General features: G+C 33.2%; 1 protein-coding gene across 1 annotated transcript; it reads left to right on the top strand.

The window, feature by feature from the left end:
- Window positions 1–316: 316 nt before the first annotated feature.
- LOC110022460 lies at window positions 317–18,855 on the top strand. The gene is made up of 5 exons (XM_020721410.1): window positions 317–654; window positions 5,396–5,553; window positions 6,121–6,578; window positions 7,609–7,927; window positions 17,570–18,855. Exons 2-5 carry the CDS (start codon window positions 5,446–5,448, stop codon window positions 18,686–18,688), a joined length of 2,004 nt encoding a protein of 667 aa, XP_020577069.1. The 5' UTR covers window positions 317–654; window positions 5,396–5,445; the 3' UTR covers window positions 18,689–18,855.
- The last annotated feature ends 1,454 nt before the right edge of the window (window positions 18,856–20,309 follow it).

The raw sequence follows: 20,309 nt of genomic DNA, 5'->3' as shown, positions 1-20,309 counted from the left end.
TATATATATATATATTAAAAAGAAAATCAATATTTGACAGAGGCTCAAATACCGATTTCTCATGCGTTAGGCCCCATGATGAGAGCCCGCACAATTTGCCTAAATATTCTATAACTCAGTGCCACTGAAAATCAAAATCATGACCTGAAGAAACTTATAGTGAATCCTGCCAACCAATAGTAATATAAAAATAATATTGAAATAAATTTAATAATTGATTTTTATAAATTAAATGTAAAAATATATAGATATAATTATTTAAAAAAATTTCCAGGAGGAATCAGGACTGTGATGAGCTTAAAACCGAAGTTGACACGGTTAAAAGACTTGGACTTCAATGTGCAGAAGACGACTCCAGAAGACCTTCGCAATTGGGATCCGAAACTCAGCCAAACAACAATCTTTTTGCTGAGGTAAACCCGTAAATCCCTTCTGAATCCGAGGGTTTCTCCGGTGATTCAAATCAGATGCTTGCCGTCCGGTCCACCGCCATGAAACTATGAAATGGAGGCATGACAGTGGAAGCGTACTTCGAACGCTGGCTGTTGAAGGAGAGTTAGCCGCTCGGCTACCGTCTTTTCTCCGGCGAGCGGCGGATGGTAAGTCGTGAGGTAGAAGAAGGGGGGTTTCGAGAGATCTTCTGCGTCGCAGAAGGTAGCTATTTTGATTTTGTGCAGCTTATTTTTCTATACAAGCTTGTTACTTTTGGCGATGAATTTAGTTTAGGTTTAGGGTTTGATGCTCTAGGTGCTGTCTGTGTTTTGATGCTTGATTTTATGCTATTTGTCGTTGCTGATCATTAAATTTTTGGGTTGTTTAGGTCTGATTTGTAAAATAATTTTTTTGTGAAAGTTTAAAGTTTAATAAATGAAGTATGAAAGTTTAATAAATGAAGTAATTGCAATTGAAGATATTGAGGAGGTTGTTTGTCTGTGTAAATGTGTTATCTTTTTGTGGTTTGTCTATCTTGTAAGTCCTCATTGTTTCTTTCTCTAGAAATTAGTTATGATGTCTTGACTAGTATTCATTAGGAACCATTTCATTACTTGTATTGTATTTGCATGATTGGTTAGTCATTTTCATGAAAGTATTTGTTAGAAGTTTATGTTTATTGATGACAATTGTAAGTTTAATGGAGATGTAAATTTTAGATATATGGAATTTAAATGGGTTGATTAGATAATAATGATCCATGTAATTTTAAAATTTTTATGCATGAGCTTTTATGAATTTTATATATAGAAAGGTAGGGCCATATAAAATCATGCAGTATATTCAAATGTATGCTTATAAGTTGGAAATTGCAGTTGGTAGCTAATATTAGTATAGCTATTATTATATTTCTTTTTCTCATTCTAACTCTTTACTGGGAATCCACATCTAATGCATTATTTGTATAAATCTTCAAAATTTTGTACTAGTTTTATATCTAAAACTATTATTATAAATGAAATTAGAATGATACATAGAAAATTAGCTTAAGGAGGAAATGCATAATTGACCTATATGATTCGATTTGGATATTAAATCATGCCTGTCATTGATGGAAGATACCTAAAACATCTTATCAAATGGAAAGACACGAATGCATGTGATGATTCATTGATTTATCTTATTTACATAGATGAAGTGCAACATTTTTTTGAAGATTTGCTTGAATGATATTAGGTGAATAAATTGTTGGAGTGAAAATTTTCCATTGTACTAGCATTTGGCCTACAACTCTATTTTTCTAAATTCTTTTCTTTCTCCTTTTTGGCTCTATATGTTTGATTTATTAGCATGCTTGCGATAGTGCATTTGATCAAAACTAATACAAATTGGATTTTTTGTTGCATTGTAATTTTTAATTGATGTGTAGTTTTTTGTAGTCTTGAGTTTCTATGCAAAATTTCTATTACTATATTGTTAAATTATTATTTTACAAATTTTACATATTTGACCTTGTGCCAATAATGTTGGTTATATTTTTGAGAGGAACTAAATAAGGGAAAGTGTTTTTTGGAGGAATGTTGGAGACAAAAGAAGAGTTTCCATAGGAGATGACATTGTACCAAAGAAATTTTATCTTGAGAAGAAATTCATATCTAGATGCTATCACTTTAGTTTATGAATAAGATGATGAGCACTCTTTATTTTAAAATTGCTGCTTATTAATCAATTTTTATTTTTTTGCATAATCATTTCTATTAAAATTGCGTGTTTTGATGCTTGATTTTCTGCTATTTCACCTTGCTGATCGTTAAATTTTTGGGTTGTTTAGGCCTGATTTGTAAAATAATTTTTTTACAAAAGTTTAATAAATGAAGTAATTGCAATTGAAGATATTGAGGAGGTTGTTTGTCTATGTAAATGTGTTATATTTTTGTGGTTTGTCTATCTTTCAAGTTTTTTTTTTTTCATTAGGAACCATTTCATTACTTTTATTGTATTTGCATAATTGTTTAGTCATTTCCATGAAAGTATTTGTTACAAGTTTACGTTTATTGATGACAATTATAAGTTTAATGGAGATGTAAATTTGAGATATATGGAATTTAAATGGGTTGATTAGATAATAAGGATCCATCTAATTTTAAATTTTTTTATGCATGAGCTTTTAGGTATTTTATATATAGAAAGGTAGGGCCATATAAAATCATGCAGTATATTCAAATGTATGCTTATAAGTTGGAAATTGCGGTTGGAATCCACATCTAATGCATTATTTGCATAAATCTTCAAAAATTGGTATTAATTTTATATCTAAAGCTATTATTATAGATGAAATTAGAATGATACATAGAAAATCAGCATAAAGAGGAAATGCACAATTGAGAAATAGTCCAATTTCTTTTTTTTCATGGGCCTAAATGATTCGAATGGGAGATTAAGTCACGTCTGTTATGGAAGATACTTAAAATATCTTATCAAATGGAAAGACATGAATGCATGTGATGATTCATTGATTTATCTTATTTACATAGATCGAGTGCAACATATTTTTGAAGATCTTCTTGAATGATATGAGGTGAATAAATTGTTGGAATGAACATTTTCCCTTGTACTGGCATTTGGCCCAGAGCTCTATTTTTGTAAGTCATTTTCTTTCTCCTTTTTGGCTCTAAATGTTTGATTTATTAGCATGCTTGCGGTAGTGGATTTGATCAACAAATTGGATTTTTTTATTGCATTCTAATTTTTAATTGATGTGTAATTTTTCGTAGTTTTTAGTTTCTATGGAAAATTTTTATTACTATATTGTTAAATTATTATTTTACAAATTTTACATATTTGAGCTTGCGCCAATAATGTTCGTTATATTTTTGAGAGGAACTAAATAAGGGAAAAGTTTGTTTTGGAGGTGGCATGGTGGAGACGAAAGAAGAAGAGTTCCATAGGAGATAACATTGTACCAAAGAAATTTTATCTTGAGAAGAAATTCATATCTAGATGTTATCACTTTAGTTGTTGAATAAGATGATGAGCTCTTTTTATTAATCGATTTTTTTGTGCATAATAATTTCTATAAATAGTACTAATTTTATTGAATCATGATAATTGAATTTGAATGGAATTATGTGAATGGATACTCTACTTGGTCAAGAAAGCTTTCATATTTGAAAGAGTTGTTTTGTTGGTTACTCTTGCTGAGTTAAAATGAATGATATTAATGGAAACCATGTATTGTTTGGATGCTAGGAATTTGAGTGAAAAGAAATTAAAAAAGAGTTAATAAGCTTAAATCAATGGTTTCAAATTCATTATGAATCCATAATTTGCTGGGATTTCATTGCAATTCATTCACTTTCCATCAGTACAATCATAGTCGATGTGATTTCCTTTATTTTCTTATGCTGATTTGTGCGCGTGTGTTTTTTTTCTAATAGGTGTATATTGAGTGGAATGTTCTTCATTGCATTTCAACAAAATAAAGCTGCTCAAACGGGCCAAATGCCAATGTGATTAAAATCTAAAAGGAATTTCTTACATAGCGATTACCCAAATTATTGAATATAATATATTAACCACCCAAACTTTAAATATAACATTTTAAACGCTCAAAAATTTCACCCAAAGCCTTCACTATTGGGCAAAAAAGGGTGGCTGAAATGAAAAAAGTTGTTAAAATATTATATTTAAAGTTTTGGTGGTTAAAATATTATATTCAATATTTTAAGTGGTTGGTATGTGAAAACTCCAATCTAAAAATAAAAAATTTAGAAGTTATTTTATCTTTTGAATGTTAAATGCTTATTCAGTTCTCCCGCATTCCTTTTTGCAAGGTTGCCTTGCCTATACTCATGATAGTGCAAAAAAATTTTCATAATAATTTAAGGGACTTGTACATACATACCACCCAACTCCTATGTATTTACAGTTCTAAAACCTGAACTTTTTTACATCTTTACTACCAAATCTTTCATATCATATCATATCCAAAGTATCACAATTTCTCCTGCTGCTCAGCACTGTTTGGAATAGCTCTCTTCTTCAATCTTGTATAGGACCCCCCTGCCGATCCTATTATATAATTCAAATATGAAATTAGAAAAGTTCATAGAAAGCTTGCAGGAATTGCTACGTCTTACATACATACCACCCAATCCCTATGTATTTACATATTTAACACTTAAATTTTACCTTTTACATTTATACCGCCCAAGGAGATGTTTGGCTGTAAATAGGATTTAAGTTAAATAGGATTTAGTAAACCTGATAAATATGGATTTATCAAATTCAAATATTGTTAAATTCGAAGTAATATTTGGTTCAACTAAGATTAAATCCAGTTAAATCTATTTGATGTGTTTGACATAAATCTCTTTGAAGTATTTTCTTCCTAAATTAAATCCGTTGATTTATTAAATCCGGATTTAAGCTACAAAATAAACAAAATCAGAAAATATGGATTTAACATGGCATCGAATTTATCTAACTCAGAAATGGCATTTGGCTGGATTTACATTAAACAATTATGTAAATCCTATTAAAAGTAGCATGCCAAACACAAACCTTCCATATCACATAAAAAATATCACTATTTTAACTTTTAAAAAGTGAAGTACATCTTTTCATGCATAGGTCAGGTGGTATAGATGTGAAAGTTGAATTTTAGGTGTTCGCTGTGTGAATACATAGGAATGAGTGTTATATATGTAAATCTTCCAAATATGTATTTGGATATGACAAAACTACAGGAAACTTCATGGTGACTGCTAGTTTGACCCTGCCAATCAATGGATTACAAGAAACTTCTTTCAGATTACCTGAATATAGCAAGTATTATATGGCAACTGGACTTTTGATAATGAACAACTGGAAAGTACTCATATTTTTTTTCACAAATTGCAATTTTAATTGTTATATTTGTGGCTTGCATTAGATTTAAATCTGCATTTGTTTGATCATGCAGAGGATATTAAATCAGCAAATTCTGTAAGAAAAGAATAAAAATTTGACGTTATGGACGAGAAAACAGCGATGAATGTGGAGTTTCTGCGAGCAAGGTTACTTTCTGAAAGAATTGTTTCTAAAACTGCAAGACAGAGAGCAGAAATGCTGTCTCAAAGGGTATGTATGATGCATCATATTCTTTTTGTCATTTAAATTTTTAAAGATTTGCGAGCATGCCACTCAATTCCCATGTGTTTACATATATCTAACATCTAAAATTCAATTTTTACATGCATACCTCCTCACCTATGCATGAGAAGATGTATTTCATTTTTTTAATTTAAAATGGTGGTATTTTTTATATGTAAATAGGAAAATTTTGGGTGGTATAAATATAAGAAGTAAAATTTAAGTGTTAGATTTGTAAATACATAGGAATTGGGTGGTATTTATGTCAATACCCTCTTGTTTTCTTAAATCAGCATTTACATACATAGCACACAATTCTTATGTATTTACACATCTCACACTTAAAATTTCATATTTACACACATAACTCTCAAATATTTAATATTACATAACAAGTAGCAATTTTATCACTTTTTGAAAGTGCAATATATCTTTTCATGTATAGGTTTAAAACATCAAAGTTTAGGGGGGAGATATGTAAATACATAAGATTTGTGTTCTACGAATGTAAGTTTCCCTAAATTATTTGTTTATATTTTATATTTTGGTTGGTAGGTTATTGAGTTAGAAGAACAGCTCAGGATGGTGAATATCCAGAGGAAGAAAGCCGAGAAGGCGGCTGAAGAAGTTCTCTCCATACTTGAAACTCAAGGAATCACATGTGTCTCAGGGTTAACTGATTCGAGTGCCGACGAAAAAAACAATCTGTTTACTGACCAAGAGAGTAGTCAGTGTATAATTAGCGAGGATGTTAAAGATGATAAATCTCTTACTTCTTCGAGAATGGATCGAAGTGAGGTTGTCGATGGCTTGTCGTGTTCAGATATCGATGGTTCTCCCTCTGTTTACCGTCGCTTATCCTGGAAAAGCCATGCGAGTTCCTTAGATTCACAGGAGAAGGTGAAAACGAAGCAGAATAGGTGTAGACAGAGGAGCAGCTTCGCCGGTGCTCCAAAATCCTCCCCGAGACGCCCGGGAAAGTCATGTCGTAAGATTAAGAAGTCGGATGTAGGGTAAGCAGTAGATTCCTTTTTCTTCTTTCTAGCATTTTCTTATTGGGAAGATTTACATTTATTCCACTCAATTCCCTATGAATTTGCGTATATATAACACCTAAAATTTAATTTTTACATATATGCCACCTTGCCTATGCATAAGAAAGGTATATTTCACTTTTTTTAAAGTTCAAATAGTGGTATGTTTGATGTTATATTAAAGATTTGGGTGTTACAAATGTAAAAAGTAAAATTTAGGTGTTAGATATGTTAATTCATGGGAATTGGGTGGTATGTATGTAAAAGCCCCTTCCTTTTATTTCAACATAAAAGCTAGTTTTTTTTATAGTTGTAAGACTGAAATAATGAATTACAAGAATTGCATTCTATTTTGGGGCATTTACATACCTCCCAAATCCTATGTATTTGCATATTTAACACCTAAATTTCATTTTTTTTTTACATTTATACCACCTAAATCTTTCCTATCACATCATCAATACCACCACTTTAACTTTTAATAAGTGAAATATACCTTTTCGTGCTAAGGTAAGGTGGCATGTGTGTAAAAATTTATGTGCTAGATATGTAAATACATAAGAATTTAGTGGTATGCATGTAAATCTTCCTTCTATTTTTTTAATTGCCTCTTGAGTTTCCTACCTTGATCATTTATTTATAGGTAGGTATTGGCCAAAATTTCTAAACAAAACTGTAAATTTCATACATACCACACAATGTGTGAAACTAAATGACTTGAAGGGGCAACGTGTGAAACTAAAATAAAAATATGGAAGATTTACATACATACCACACAATTCTTATATATTTACATATCTGAGACCTAAACATTCATATTTACACTTATAACACTTTGGTGTGATAAATCTATGCATGAAAATGTGTAATTTCACTTTTAAAAGTAGATGATAGTAATATTTTTGATGTGATATTAATGATTTGAGTACTTTGCTTGTAAATATTAAAATTTGTATGTAAATGCCTTAAAAAATATTTATTACTAACATTTTACCTGTTTCTATTTCAGATCAGCTTCAGAGAATGAATTACAGAAACCCAGCCTTCCTCATGCTCATGGAGATGGAGTTACAGCACATTCTGATGATTTTGATGAGAAACATGAATACCCTTTAGAAGTTTCTGAAACCAAAATGAACAAATCTTCTCTCGATTCCTCATTACCATTTCGTCCTGACGGACGAAATAGAGAAAGTGAAAATGGAGGAAACGACGAAATGGAAAGAGCTTTGGAGCAGCAGGCTCAGCTTATCACTCAGTTCCAAGCCATGGAGAATGCTCAGAAGGAATGGGAGGAGAAGTTTAATGGGACAGAGATGTCAATGCTGGTATGATTCTTCTGAAGATGATGAGTTTTTAATTTTATATATTCATTTTTCTCATAATTAAATAATAGTTGATGAATTTTCGCATCTATTTCATGGGTTTAGTACTTCGTTTCTTTCAAAATCCATTTTTTTTTCGCTCTAGAACATGGTTTTTTTATCGAAGGTGTAGAGTCGACAATGGCTGAAATCAAATTTTCTTTGGAAGATTTACATACATAACGGAAGATTTACATACATAACAATCAATTCTTATGTATTTATATATCTAACACCTAAATTTTAATTTTTAAGTACACTCCACATTGCCTATGCATTGGAAGGTGTATTTCACTTTTTAAAAGTCAAAGTGGTGGCATTTTTCATGTTATATGAAAGAGTTTGATGATATAGATGTAAAAAGTTAAGTATCAGTGTTGGATCTGTAAATACGTAAGAGTTAGGTGGTATTTATGTAAATGGCCCATTTGACACACACACTTTCCTTCTTGTCATTTCTTCACTTTGTCCATGAATTTAGAGCTGTTTGACCTTCCAATCCACTTCCAACGATGCATTTCTTAAACAAAAGGGGTTCAAAAAATGAACTTTTGTAGGTGCTACAAATGCTAAGAAACCATAGTAGATTAATGGAGTCGTCTTGTGCTTGAACTAGCACAGTGTGTTGTGTCAAGCATACTTCATATTCAGGGGCATTTACATACATACCACATAATTCTTATTTATTTACATATCCAACACCTAAACATTCATATTTATATGAATACCACTGAAATCTTTAATATGACACTAAATATTTCTATCATTATTTTTTCATGCATGAGTTTATGACACCAAGATGTTATAAGTATAAATATCAAATGTTGGATGTTAGATATGTAAATGCATAAGGATTTTGTGCTATGTATGTAAATTTTCCTTATAATTATAATAAAGAGCTATATGTTCTCGGATAGCATTTGCTTTTAAATCAAGCAAAATTTATGGGGTTTTATAATCTTTTCATACTCTAAAAACAAATGGTATGTTCATGAACAACACTAGATTTGCATATTTGCTATTTGTAAGATGGTTAGGCATGATCATGGCAAATTTGAATTAAGAAAGGTGCTTATGGGACATCAAGGAAACATAGGCACTGACACAAGAGATCACATATAAATGAAGACATAGGAAAACCATAAAAAGTTAATTATAACACTTGGATGCAATGCTCTATTCATGATTTACTAATATAAAATATATAATTAAATCAAACAATATTTGTATTTTTTATTAATATATATCGCACAACGAAGCATAATATCACATATTTCATAAAAGGAACTTTACAAGGAGAAAGGAAAAAATAGCGATTCGAATTGCTATTAAATTTTATGATCTCATTAGTTGGATTAATTTCCATCTATCAATGATTTACCAATATTAGCATTCTCTATGGGAATATTATAAACTAGATTCATTTGCAATTTGTCAATAATTAAATCAAAAATTTTTATCTAATTATACAGTAAGAATTACTTAGATTTGTGACTCACAAATGAAAAGATTATAAATTTTATTATTAGAAATAATTAATTTTATTTTTCTAAGAAAATCTAAAATATTATAATAAATTGGTATGGTTATCATAATTTTTACTTTTACAAAGCAAATTTATATGAAATTTGGATTAGGGTAATTTTAACTTCATTTTTTACGAGGTTTGTACTTCTCTTTCCAACACATACTTAGAGCCTAGGGTCTAGCCTTATTAACTTCTTAGTGGCTGCCCTAGAAGACTAGTTGATAGTCGTAACCTAATTTAGAATCAAAATTATATCCTTACTCCCCTTAGTCTAAATTGTGTCTGGTTTGATCTTTAACACAACTTTAGATGTTGAGTTGATCATTGATTAGTTATTAAAAAATTTATGTTTGAGTTCCCTGTAGGTTTCTCATAGCTTTAGGGTTTGAGTTCCCTCTAGGTTTCTGATATGATAGCCTTAGGGGACCTTTGAACCTTTGAAGCCCTAGGTGCCCATAGTTTTTATGATTAGGCTAATGGAGACCCCAAGTTAACTTTCCCACATATTTCCTTTTAGCTCACTTCTTTGGTTATAGATGAAATCAACATGTTTGAAGTTCATCTTAAACTCTAATTTGGTTGAGTATAAAATCAAAATGAAAAATAATCAATCAAACTTGAAATTAAATCTAAGAAATCAATCTCAAAACTCTTTAAACCAAAATTAATTCAATAATTAAATTTAAATCAAATAAAATTTAAATAAATCTAAATTAATGAACTGATTAAACTTGAGCTTAAAATGAATTAAGTTTATGTCACGTAATCAAATTATAAACATAGAACAACCTAAATCATCTAAATTAAAATTCACTTAAACTACTCAAGTCTAATTAAACTGAAATCAATTGAACATTTAGTCCAAACTTAAATCAAACTAAACAAATCTAAATTACAAAACCTAAATCAATTAAATCCAAAATCAACTTGAACTTGATTAACACAAACGTAAATCAAACAAAGCTAAAATTAAACAAATGAATAATAAATTAAGGAAAATTTAGATAGTCTCTTAATCAAAACTTGAACAAGCACTTAATTAAAATTAAATAAAACAAATTTATTTATTTAGTAGCAAGACTTACTTAGTAGCTTTTAATTTGATGATTCAAAACCACTAAAATAGAACAATAAACCTCATAGCAATAGGAAGGTTTTCGATCTGGGGAGATCAAGAAAGGGTTTAGCTATTTATTTTTTCGGAAGCAGCAGACAAGAGGGTTCGATCTTTATTTTTGTTATGTTCACAAAGCCCCATCGTCCTATCAATCGCATGTCAAATTGCAACTCCTCCCTTCTTTTGTTTTGCTACAGTGGTGTCCCTCTCCATCTATGTGAAATCAGAAGCTAACTAGGATCTCTACATCTTCTCTCTCACACTTTTCTATATTCACAACCCATAATCAAAGCGAGAACTCCATCTTCCATCTTTGATTCATGAGACCTAGAGGAAACGGTTGCCTCTAACCGAGTAGCTCTCCTCATTATTCCTTCAGATTGTGCTAATATCTTCTCTCTTCGGTTCACTGACACCGGTCACCGAATCATAGCCTCTCTCTCTCTCTCTTGATTTTTGCACAAGCATAGAAAGGTCTACTATGCCTTTCGTAATCCCTTTGCCTTCTTCTCAATTCTTTGTCTTTTGCCCCAGGTTTTGCATGACACAATCGCCAATTTTGCCTTTGAGTTTGCACAGCACATCATCAACAAACATCTCACCAAAATCTTGCTCAAAATATGCTCCAGATCTTATTAAAAAAGATTGTTCAATCTTTCCACTAATCACCCATTTATTATTGCATTAATCCTTCTCAAATTCTGCCTAAACAACCATTTAAACCCCTTTAATCTTACATAAATTTCACTCAAATTCTACCAATAAACAACCCTTTATAACTCTTTAATCTTTCATAAATCATACCGAAATTATGTTACTAAACTGCCCTAAATTTCATTAAAAAAACATGGTCCAACCTTTCTACCAACCAGCTCTTTAATCTTAAGATAAATCCTACCAAATTTTGCTACTAAATCCTTTGAAACTCTTTAAGTCATGCATAAATCCTATCTAAATTTTGCTACTACCAACTAGCTCTTCAAACCCCTTTTAAATCTTGCTTAAAATTTGATCAGATCCTACCATGGTAACAACCCCCATATCTTCTGTAAATCCCATATAAATTCTACTACCAAACACGGCATATTCAACATCAATTTCAACAATTATCCAAACGAGATCAAATTTATTATTCTACTAAGCTTAGTTTGCACGATCGATTGGAGGTTGCTCGTTGCACTCAGGCCAAGCTTAGGGCACATCTAATTGTTCGGATCACTTTGATATTTTTAGATATTTTTCAAATCATTTTATTTTTGTTCTCGATTTGGGTCCTTTTTAAAGCGAAATATAGTTTTTATGGATCTAACCGTAGGATAGGTTTAGGATGGTACCTTGATCCTTTCTGGTGGAAAGAATTTGAGTGTTGATGTTTTGTTCGCTTGAATCAAGCAGTTCTGATCTATAGTTGTTGGTTTGTGAGAGGTCGAAAGTGATCCCGTGTTTGTCTGTTTGTACATTATCCTATGATCGCTATGATTAGGTTGAATGTGAATCTATCGTTCTCTCCACATGATGCTAGTTCTTTCACTCTGATTCAACACCTGTAAGAAGGCTATATCGAGGCGGCATCTCAGTCATCCAATAGGAATTTGGATTAAAAATAATTCAAATAAAAATTAGAGAAATCTTTAACAATTCACAAGAAATTCATTAAAGGGGCTTAAAGGGCATAGATTCACATTCCATATTGGGTTGCCAGTGTGAAATCTTTAAGAATTCGACACCTGTAGGAAGGGTATATTCAGTTGGCATCCCAGAGTGAAAGACCTAGCATTATGTTGTGAGGAGGATAAATTTGTGTTCGACCTAATTGGAATCGTTCACAAAACGGTGCACGATCGGACTGCCACAGGATCACGTCTGACCTTTAGCCAACCATTAACCATAAATCAAAACAGTTCGATCCAAGAAAATAAAACATCAACACTCAAATTATGTTCACTCTAAAGGATCGAGATATTAACCTAAACCAATCTCATGGCTAGATCTATATAAAACTATATTTCGCTTCAAAAAGGATCAGAATTGATTGCAAAAAGGAGGTGATATGAGACACGCCTGAAAATTTGGAGGCGATCCAAGCAGATAGATGTGTTCTAAGCTCCTTTTGAATGCAACAGGCATCCTCCAATCGATTGTTTAAATTGGAGCTGACCAAGGCAGTAAATTTGATCGACCTGAATCTGATGATCGTTGAAATTGATGTGGAACAGGTTGTGTTTAGTATTAGGATTTGTATATGATTTAGAAAAGATTTTGGAGCGGCTTAGTGGTAGAACCTGATCAGATTGTAAGCAAAATTTAAAGTGGTTTAATGATCTGATTTATGGTGTAGTAATTATGCAAGATTTAAAGGGGTTCTATGGATTGTTTAATTGCAAAAACTGGGTAGAATTTCTACAAGATTAAAGGATTGGTTGGTAAAAAGATTGGAGAAGATTTTTTAATCAGATTTGGGGGCTATTTAGTAGCATAATTTGTGTCAAATTTATGCAAGATTATATAGATTTAAAGGGCTATTTAGTGGCAGAATTTGGGTAAGATTTATGTAAGATTAAAGGCATGGTTAGTGGCAAGATTGAAGCAGATTTTTTAATTGAATTTGGAGGAAATTTGGAAGAAGAAGGGAGAGGTGTTTGTTGTTGCTGTGTCGTGCAAACTCGAAGGCGAGTTTTGAGGTTATATTGTCCGAAACCTGGGGCAAGAGACAAAAAAATTAGAAGGGAGTGGGATTGATTGGCTCGGTTCCTCCTTGCCAGCCTTGTGCGAAAGGGAGAGTAGGCCTTTTTATGCTTGTGCCAAAATTGAGAGAGAGATAGAGTGTGTGAGTGTGTTTTTGTTGTGTGTGTGTGGGGGGGGGGGGGGGGGGGGGGGGGTGGCAATTGATTGGCTTGGTTCTTTCTTGCTTTTCTTGTGTGAAAGGGAAGTTGGCCTTTCTATGCTTGTGCCAAAATATATATATAGAGAGAGAGAGAGAAAGAGAGAGGGTTCGGCGGCCGGTGTGGGCAAACCGAAGGGAGGAGCTGTTTGCATTAATTGAAGGAACAATAGCAAGAGCTGATATCGAAACTAGTTAGGATTTAGCAGAACACAAAAGTAAATTTTTATTAATATAGAAATAGGGTTACGACACTACTCAAACAAAAAAAGGAATTATAATAATAGACTAACCTCTAGTTAGGGCTGTAGGATGAGATACAAAGGCAGTGGTAGCGTCGACGAGGCCTTAGGGAAAGGTGGGGAAGGTCGGGTGGCTATTTGGTAGGTTGGAATGGTGTTTGGTGGGTTTTAGGTGAGCTGGAAAACAAGGGTTTTTGCAAGGAAGAGGTGTTAGGATATGGGTGCAACCTAGGTTGGAATGGTGTTTGGTGGGTTTTAGGTGAGTTGGACGGCAAGGGTTGTTGCAGGGAAGAGGTGTTAGGATGTGGGTAGATGACTTGGAGGATCGGGCAACCTAGGTGGATGTGGGGAGGAGTACGGGTGTTGGAATGAGGGGACTGGATGGCTGGGCAACAAGTTGTGGTGATAGTAAAGGTGGCGACAGAGCTGTGGAGGGCGATGGGGATGGCCGGCGATTAGGGAAGTGGTGGGAGAAGATAGGAGGAGATTGGAAGGATGCAACACCACCTCGGAGTAGTATACAGTCAGAGCACCATCTATTATCAAATACAACACTGTATAAATATGAGAAAATGACTCCATACATGAAATATGAAAGCTATCACAACCAAAAACTGAACCCTACAATCAGGAAACAATAATTTATACTCATTGGAGGAAAAAAAAATGAAAGAAATAAAGAAGTAAACTTTCACACAAGATGAAGGGGTTGGGAGGCAAGACAGATCCAGAAAAATAGCCATTAAGACCTCCTTTATGGAGAAGAGTACTAAAGGAAGGATGATAGTCCTGCCCCCCTACCGAATGCTCGAAGCTTCCTCGCCTGGGCCCAGTGGGAAAAATAGCCAGCCGGTTTAGCCTGCTGACTTGTTTTAGTGCCCTATGTTGGGGCGCCTTCCGCACCTACGTCAGGGACGCATCGAGCACTCGCATCAGTTGCTCTGCTGGAGGTGGTGTGTATGTGTGTGTGTGTGAGAGAGAGACTTTGTGGGTTCGGCGGCCGATGTGGACAAACTGAAGGGAGGAGTTGCTTGCATTAACTAAAGGAACAATAGGAAGAGAGTTGCTCTGCTGGAGGTGGTTTTGGTTTTCCTTAGGTTTTGCAAATCGAAGCCACGAGATGGGGGAGTTCTATCTTCGATTATGGGTGTGAATCCAGAGAGGGGCTAGAGACAATTTGTCAAGATCCATTCGACTTCTGATTTCATAAAAATGGAGAGCGAGTGGATTTCGATGCCATTGTAGTGAAACAAAAGAGGGGAGAAGCTACGGTTTGCTGTGCGATCAAGAGAATGGCGTTGGAGATTTACTTGCATTATAGAAAAAAATATTTGACCCTCTTGTCTATTGCTGCCGAAAGAATAAATACCTCAACCCTTTCTTGATTTGACAAACCGAAAGTCTTCCTATTGTTGTTAGATGTTTTGTTCTACTTTGGTAGTTTTAAATTATCCAATTAAGGGTTGCCAAGTGTCCAACGCAGTTAGGATGGTTGTGGAGTGCTGCTTGGGTAGTTGCAAATGGTGGGGAGCTATTTGGAGGGAATATGAGGTGGGTTTAAATTTATTTTGGCTTCAACTTTAATTGTTTTAGTTTAGTGATTAATTTATTTTATGTTTTGGGTTTGAGTTTGTTTTATCTTACTCTAGTTTTAATATTATCATTAAAATTTATGTTTGGGCTTGATTAGGGAATTGTTTATACTTTATCCAAAATTTAGTTAAGTTTTAAGAGCTTGTTCAAGTTTTGATCAAGAGTTTTTTTAAATTTTGATTAATTTCTTATTTGTTTGTTTAGTTTTAAATTTGCTTGATTTAGGTTTGTATTAAACCAGTTTAGGTTGATTTAGGATTTAATTTATTTTGGCTTTGCTATTTAGTTTGGTTTAGGTTGATTTAAGTATGGACTAGGTGTTTAATTGTTTTTAATCTAATTAGAGTTAAGTAGTTTAAGTGGATCTTAATTTAGTCGGTTTAAGGTTTAGTTGATTTAGGTTTTTAAGGTTTCTAGTATATTAAATGATTTAAATTGAAGTAATTTAAGTTTAAATTTAATTAGTTAATTAATTTGGATCCATTTAAAATTTTATTTTATTTAAGTTTATGTTTATTGAATTAATTTTGGCTTAAAAAGTTTTAGATTGATTTATTGGATTTAATTTCAAGTTTGATTAAATTTAATTTTGATCAACTAGTTTTCATTTTGATTTTATGCTTAGCCCAATGAACTTCAAACATTTTGTGCTCGTCTTAAACCAAAAGAGTGAGCTAAAAGGAATGTTCAGGCTTGACAGGATGGGTTTTACATAGGAGTGTAAACGAGTCCGGTCAAGCTCGAACCACCCTCGGCTTGAGCTGGAGCTTGTTTATTTTTATAGAGTTTAAGATTGAGCTCGAGCTTAAGTTATCGAGTTCATGTCGGCTTCTTTATTATAAAAGAGAGATAATATTAATTTAAGGTAATGTTATAATAAAATGATAAATATAAATGATCAGTTAGGAGAGAAATAATTAGAAATCACTTAATATAAAATACAAAATATTATTTTTTAAACATTTATAATACTTTAAAGATAAAATCTTCAAATTTAATATATTTTGAGTATATTTTACATTAATATACATTTTTTTAAAACCGTCTCACAAGCTAACAAGACGAGTCGGGGATAACTTGGCCTTGGCTTGTTAACTCATTGAGCTAGGTTCGCGAGCCACTTGTTCTGCCAAGCTCACGTAGGCTTATGCGTCGGCTTGACTCACTTACAACCCTAATCTCTAAGGGTCTTCTCTTGCCTAACCATCCTGGTCCATAATGTGAGCTGAAGGATCTACTGGGGCCTCAACGACTCAAAGGGTCCCCTTGAGACTTACCGAAAACTTAAAAGGGGACTCGACGTTTAGATTTTCAATAACCTAATCAATGATGAACTAAAAATCGAAAGTCGCGTGTTAAACATCTAGCCAAACACATTTTAGACTACGCAGAGTAAAGATATAGCTTTGCTTCTAAATTGGGTTCCAACTAAGGAGTTCTTCGGGCTAGATTCTAGACTCTAAAGATGAGTTAGGAGGGGGAGATGTAGACCTCATAAAATAAGTGGTCAACAGTAACTGACAAAATTGCAGACGAAACTACTTGATCTTTATTCAATCCTTTCAGCCCATATTTATACAACATCAATAATATTACATAATAGGAGATATACATAATCAAGAGAGTTAATTTAGCTATGCAATTAATTATGATAAATTTAAACTTTTTTTTTCTTTTTTTTGCCTTTCAGTCTGTCAGATGGCATTCAGGAAGTTGATCTAGCCATATTCTGTTTAGATTAATCTCAAATTAATTATATATGTTGGTATTGAGGAGAAACCCCTTGAAATTAATGCCATTATCATCTAGCCATGTCTCTAATGTGAACACAAAACATTTTTATTTTTTATTTTTATTCATAGCATACCACAATGATATTAAATTTTGATTCATTTCTTTCTTGCGCCGTACCTATGTACAATATAAAATTGGGAAATTTACATACATTCCACACAATTCTTATGCAAGTACGTATCTAATACCTAAAGTTTGATATTTGCACGTCACATTGGTGTCATAAAACTATGCATGAAAAGCTATATTTCACTTTTAAAAAGATCATGTTAATAATATTTTTGATGTTATGTTGAGAGATTGAAGTGGTTTGGATATAAATGTGAATGTTTTGATGTTAGATATGTAAACACATAAGAAATTATGGTATGAATGCAAATTCTCTTATAAAATTTAGCAACATAGTTATTATCAATTATGCAATCTTTTTCTTTTTGTTTGTGAACCTCAGGACAATCATGAACCTGTTAACCAGATTAATATGGTCCAAAACAGCAACTGCTCTGTCGACTCGAAAGTTCCTCGACACGAAGACGAAAAAATAAGTGTTAAAGGCACTTCTTTCACCGAGGATAAAAATGTCGCAAGATGCAAAAACTGTGAAATGACCAACAAAAAAGTAAATGGTGATAATTTCTCGGAAGGTGCATCACCGACTTCGGCATCAAGTCCCGGCAGAACCGGTCCAAATGGCCACGACAACAGCTTGTCAAACCCAATGTATGGATCTTCTTCCCTTAATGCGATTGAAGCTACTTCTAAAGCATCGAAAGTGCCGCCGCTACATGGCTCTAATTTGACAAACAAAGCACGTCTCGAGCCAAGCTTTACGAAATCTAAAGAGCTCTATGCTCCAGATAATCGAAAAAACCTTCGTGGATTTGAAAAACCGGTAATCCGGCATGAACAAGCTCATACTTTATCAATCAAGAAACTCACCCCTATTACCGACGAAATGATATCTCGACCGATTGGCACGAACTTGGGATGTGTGCTGCAGTCGCTTCAGCAAGCTCAGATATCTATAAATCATGAACTTGTTAGAAGGCCTAATTCTCCAATGAAGCCTAATGTTCCAATTGATTCTTCAGCGTTGTTCAGGTTACCATCAGATTCTTATCCCCAAGCTCTCTCTGGAATGAACCTCTATGGTTCTGGATTAAGATTAGCTGCTACCCGTCTCGATCTCGGGATGGGTAACGAATATCCAAATCAATTCTCCTCTCCTTATGCTGGAGCTGGATCGAAACTTTCTTCTACGAAGGATTACGATGTTCAATACCCCTCGAGTCCGTATACTCATGCTCACAAGGTGCATACAAACCGCAACCCGGCTGGGTTTGTTGAATCCGCATCTCCAGTTTCGTCCGCCGAGCAGCATTTTGATCGACGCTCGAGCTCGAGTTTCTCAGTCTCTTCTCCCGGCAGATATCCTCTTTATCTCCCTGATTTGTCGTCAGATAGACCGACTTTCCAGCATGTACCCTTGAAGTCTTCTTCAGATTTGAGAATTAGAAAGCCTTACAATGATGGATACAATTATGGCAGAACAACACCTTCTCCAATCTGAGAAGCAAACTTATGAAGGTGGCAGAAGGTTATATACATTAATGGTGAGGTTTTCTTATGCAACTTATAGAAGAAGTCTGAATTCTTTTATGAATTTGTCAGTGAAACTATTGCTTTTGTTGCCTCTTCTGTGATTATTTTAAAACTATGATGTTTTTTTTACCTGCACATCATCATCATCATCATTATTATTATTGGATAATTACATACATACCACTCAAAATATTGATATTTACAAATTAGCCTCCCTAAGTGATTTTTTTGATCTATTGAACTGATGTATTTACGCCTGCCAAGTTCAAGCTATCGATAATTTGATAAAAATGAAAATATGGGTTGCAATTTTATTATAAATTTTGATATTTGAGTGAGAATTTGAAAAAAAAGGATAAAAGATGGTGGTTGATTTGTAAATAACCAGTTTGGTCTGTAATTATCCTTTTGGTTTATCTTATATTGTTGTCATTCGTCTTTTTCTTGTATATGTTTTGATGTGATTATGTCACTAAAATGTTATGTACCTAAATGTCAAATTTTAGGTGTTAGATATGTAATTACATTAGAAACCTCCTCTTTTTTGTTGATTTCTTAAGATGTGTTACTGAGAAACCTCAATTTTATATTATTAACCTTTTGTTTCATCATCATCAAAAAAAAAATGAGAAGGTTAAAATCATAATTTGATAAATTATTTTACATGACATTTATGGAAGAAGGAAATAATAAAAATTAATAAATAATTAGCAAATTGAATTGCTAATTAGCAAGCTAATAAACTATTACTAACTTGATGAATTGCTAATAAGTTACTGTGTGTCTGTATGTTTGTATGTGTATTTTGTATGTATGTATGTTTATATGTATGTATTTATGTTTATGTGTGTGTGTGTGTCTGTCTCTGTGTGTGTGCGCGTGCGTGTGTGTCTCTGTGTGTGTTTGTGTCTCTGTCTCTGTCTGTATGTGCGTGTGTGTGTCTGTATGTATGTATGTGTTGTATGTATGTATATGTGTTTGTATGTCTGCATGTTGTATTTATTTTTGTCTATGGCTGTGTGTGTGCGTGTCTCTTTGTGTCTCTTTGTGTATGTGTGTGCGCGCGTACCATGACCTTTTGTTAGAACTGTCTTTCTAAAGATCGTAAGTTCTCTCAAGTCACAGGTTTGAATCCATCCGTGTGTAGGGTGTGACACTCAAATATTTAGCATACCTAGGAATGATCGAGGCTCGTCTAATAGACTTCGATCATTCCTTTTTAACTATTTATTTATTTATTTATTTTAGGTTTGAAATATTATTGTTAAATCCTATTTTTCTTTTTTTAGTGAGCACACCCCGAGAATGGGAATCAAAGAGGCAAGAAAAAGAGAGAGCACGGTAATTTCCTCTAGATGAAGCCCCATATTCCACTTGAAACCACACCTATTTAACCCTAGTACCATAAAGGAAAGTGGGATGAGTATAATATGAATTAATGATCGTCATAATATTGACAAATATAATGGTTTAAAATGACTTATGAGTTTAAGTGAATATTGTTGGTCGGGGGGTGTTCGTCAGACATACTGTAATTCGTCTATGTCGAGAGTCCAAATATGGTCGGTCATCTTGACAAGAGGTTTGGC

Source organism: Phalaenopsis equestris, unplaced genomic scaffold, assembly GCF_001263595.1.
Source record: "Phalaenopsis equestris unplaced genomic scaffold, ASM126359v1 Scaffold000191, whole genome shotgun sequence".
In the NCBI taxonomy this organism is placed as follows: Eukaryota; Viridiplantae; Streptophyta; class Magnoliopsida; order Asparagales; family Orchidaceae; genus Phalaenopsis; species Phalaenopsis equestris.
The sequence above is the reverse complement of the archived record's forward strand: the minus strand, read 5'-3'. Positions and strand labels throughout refer to the sequence as shown.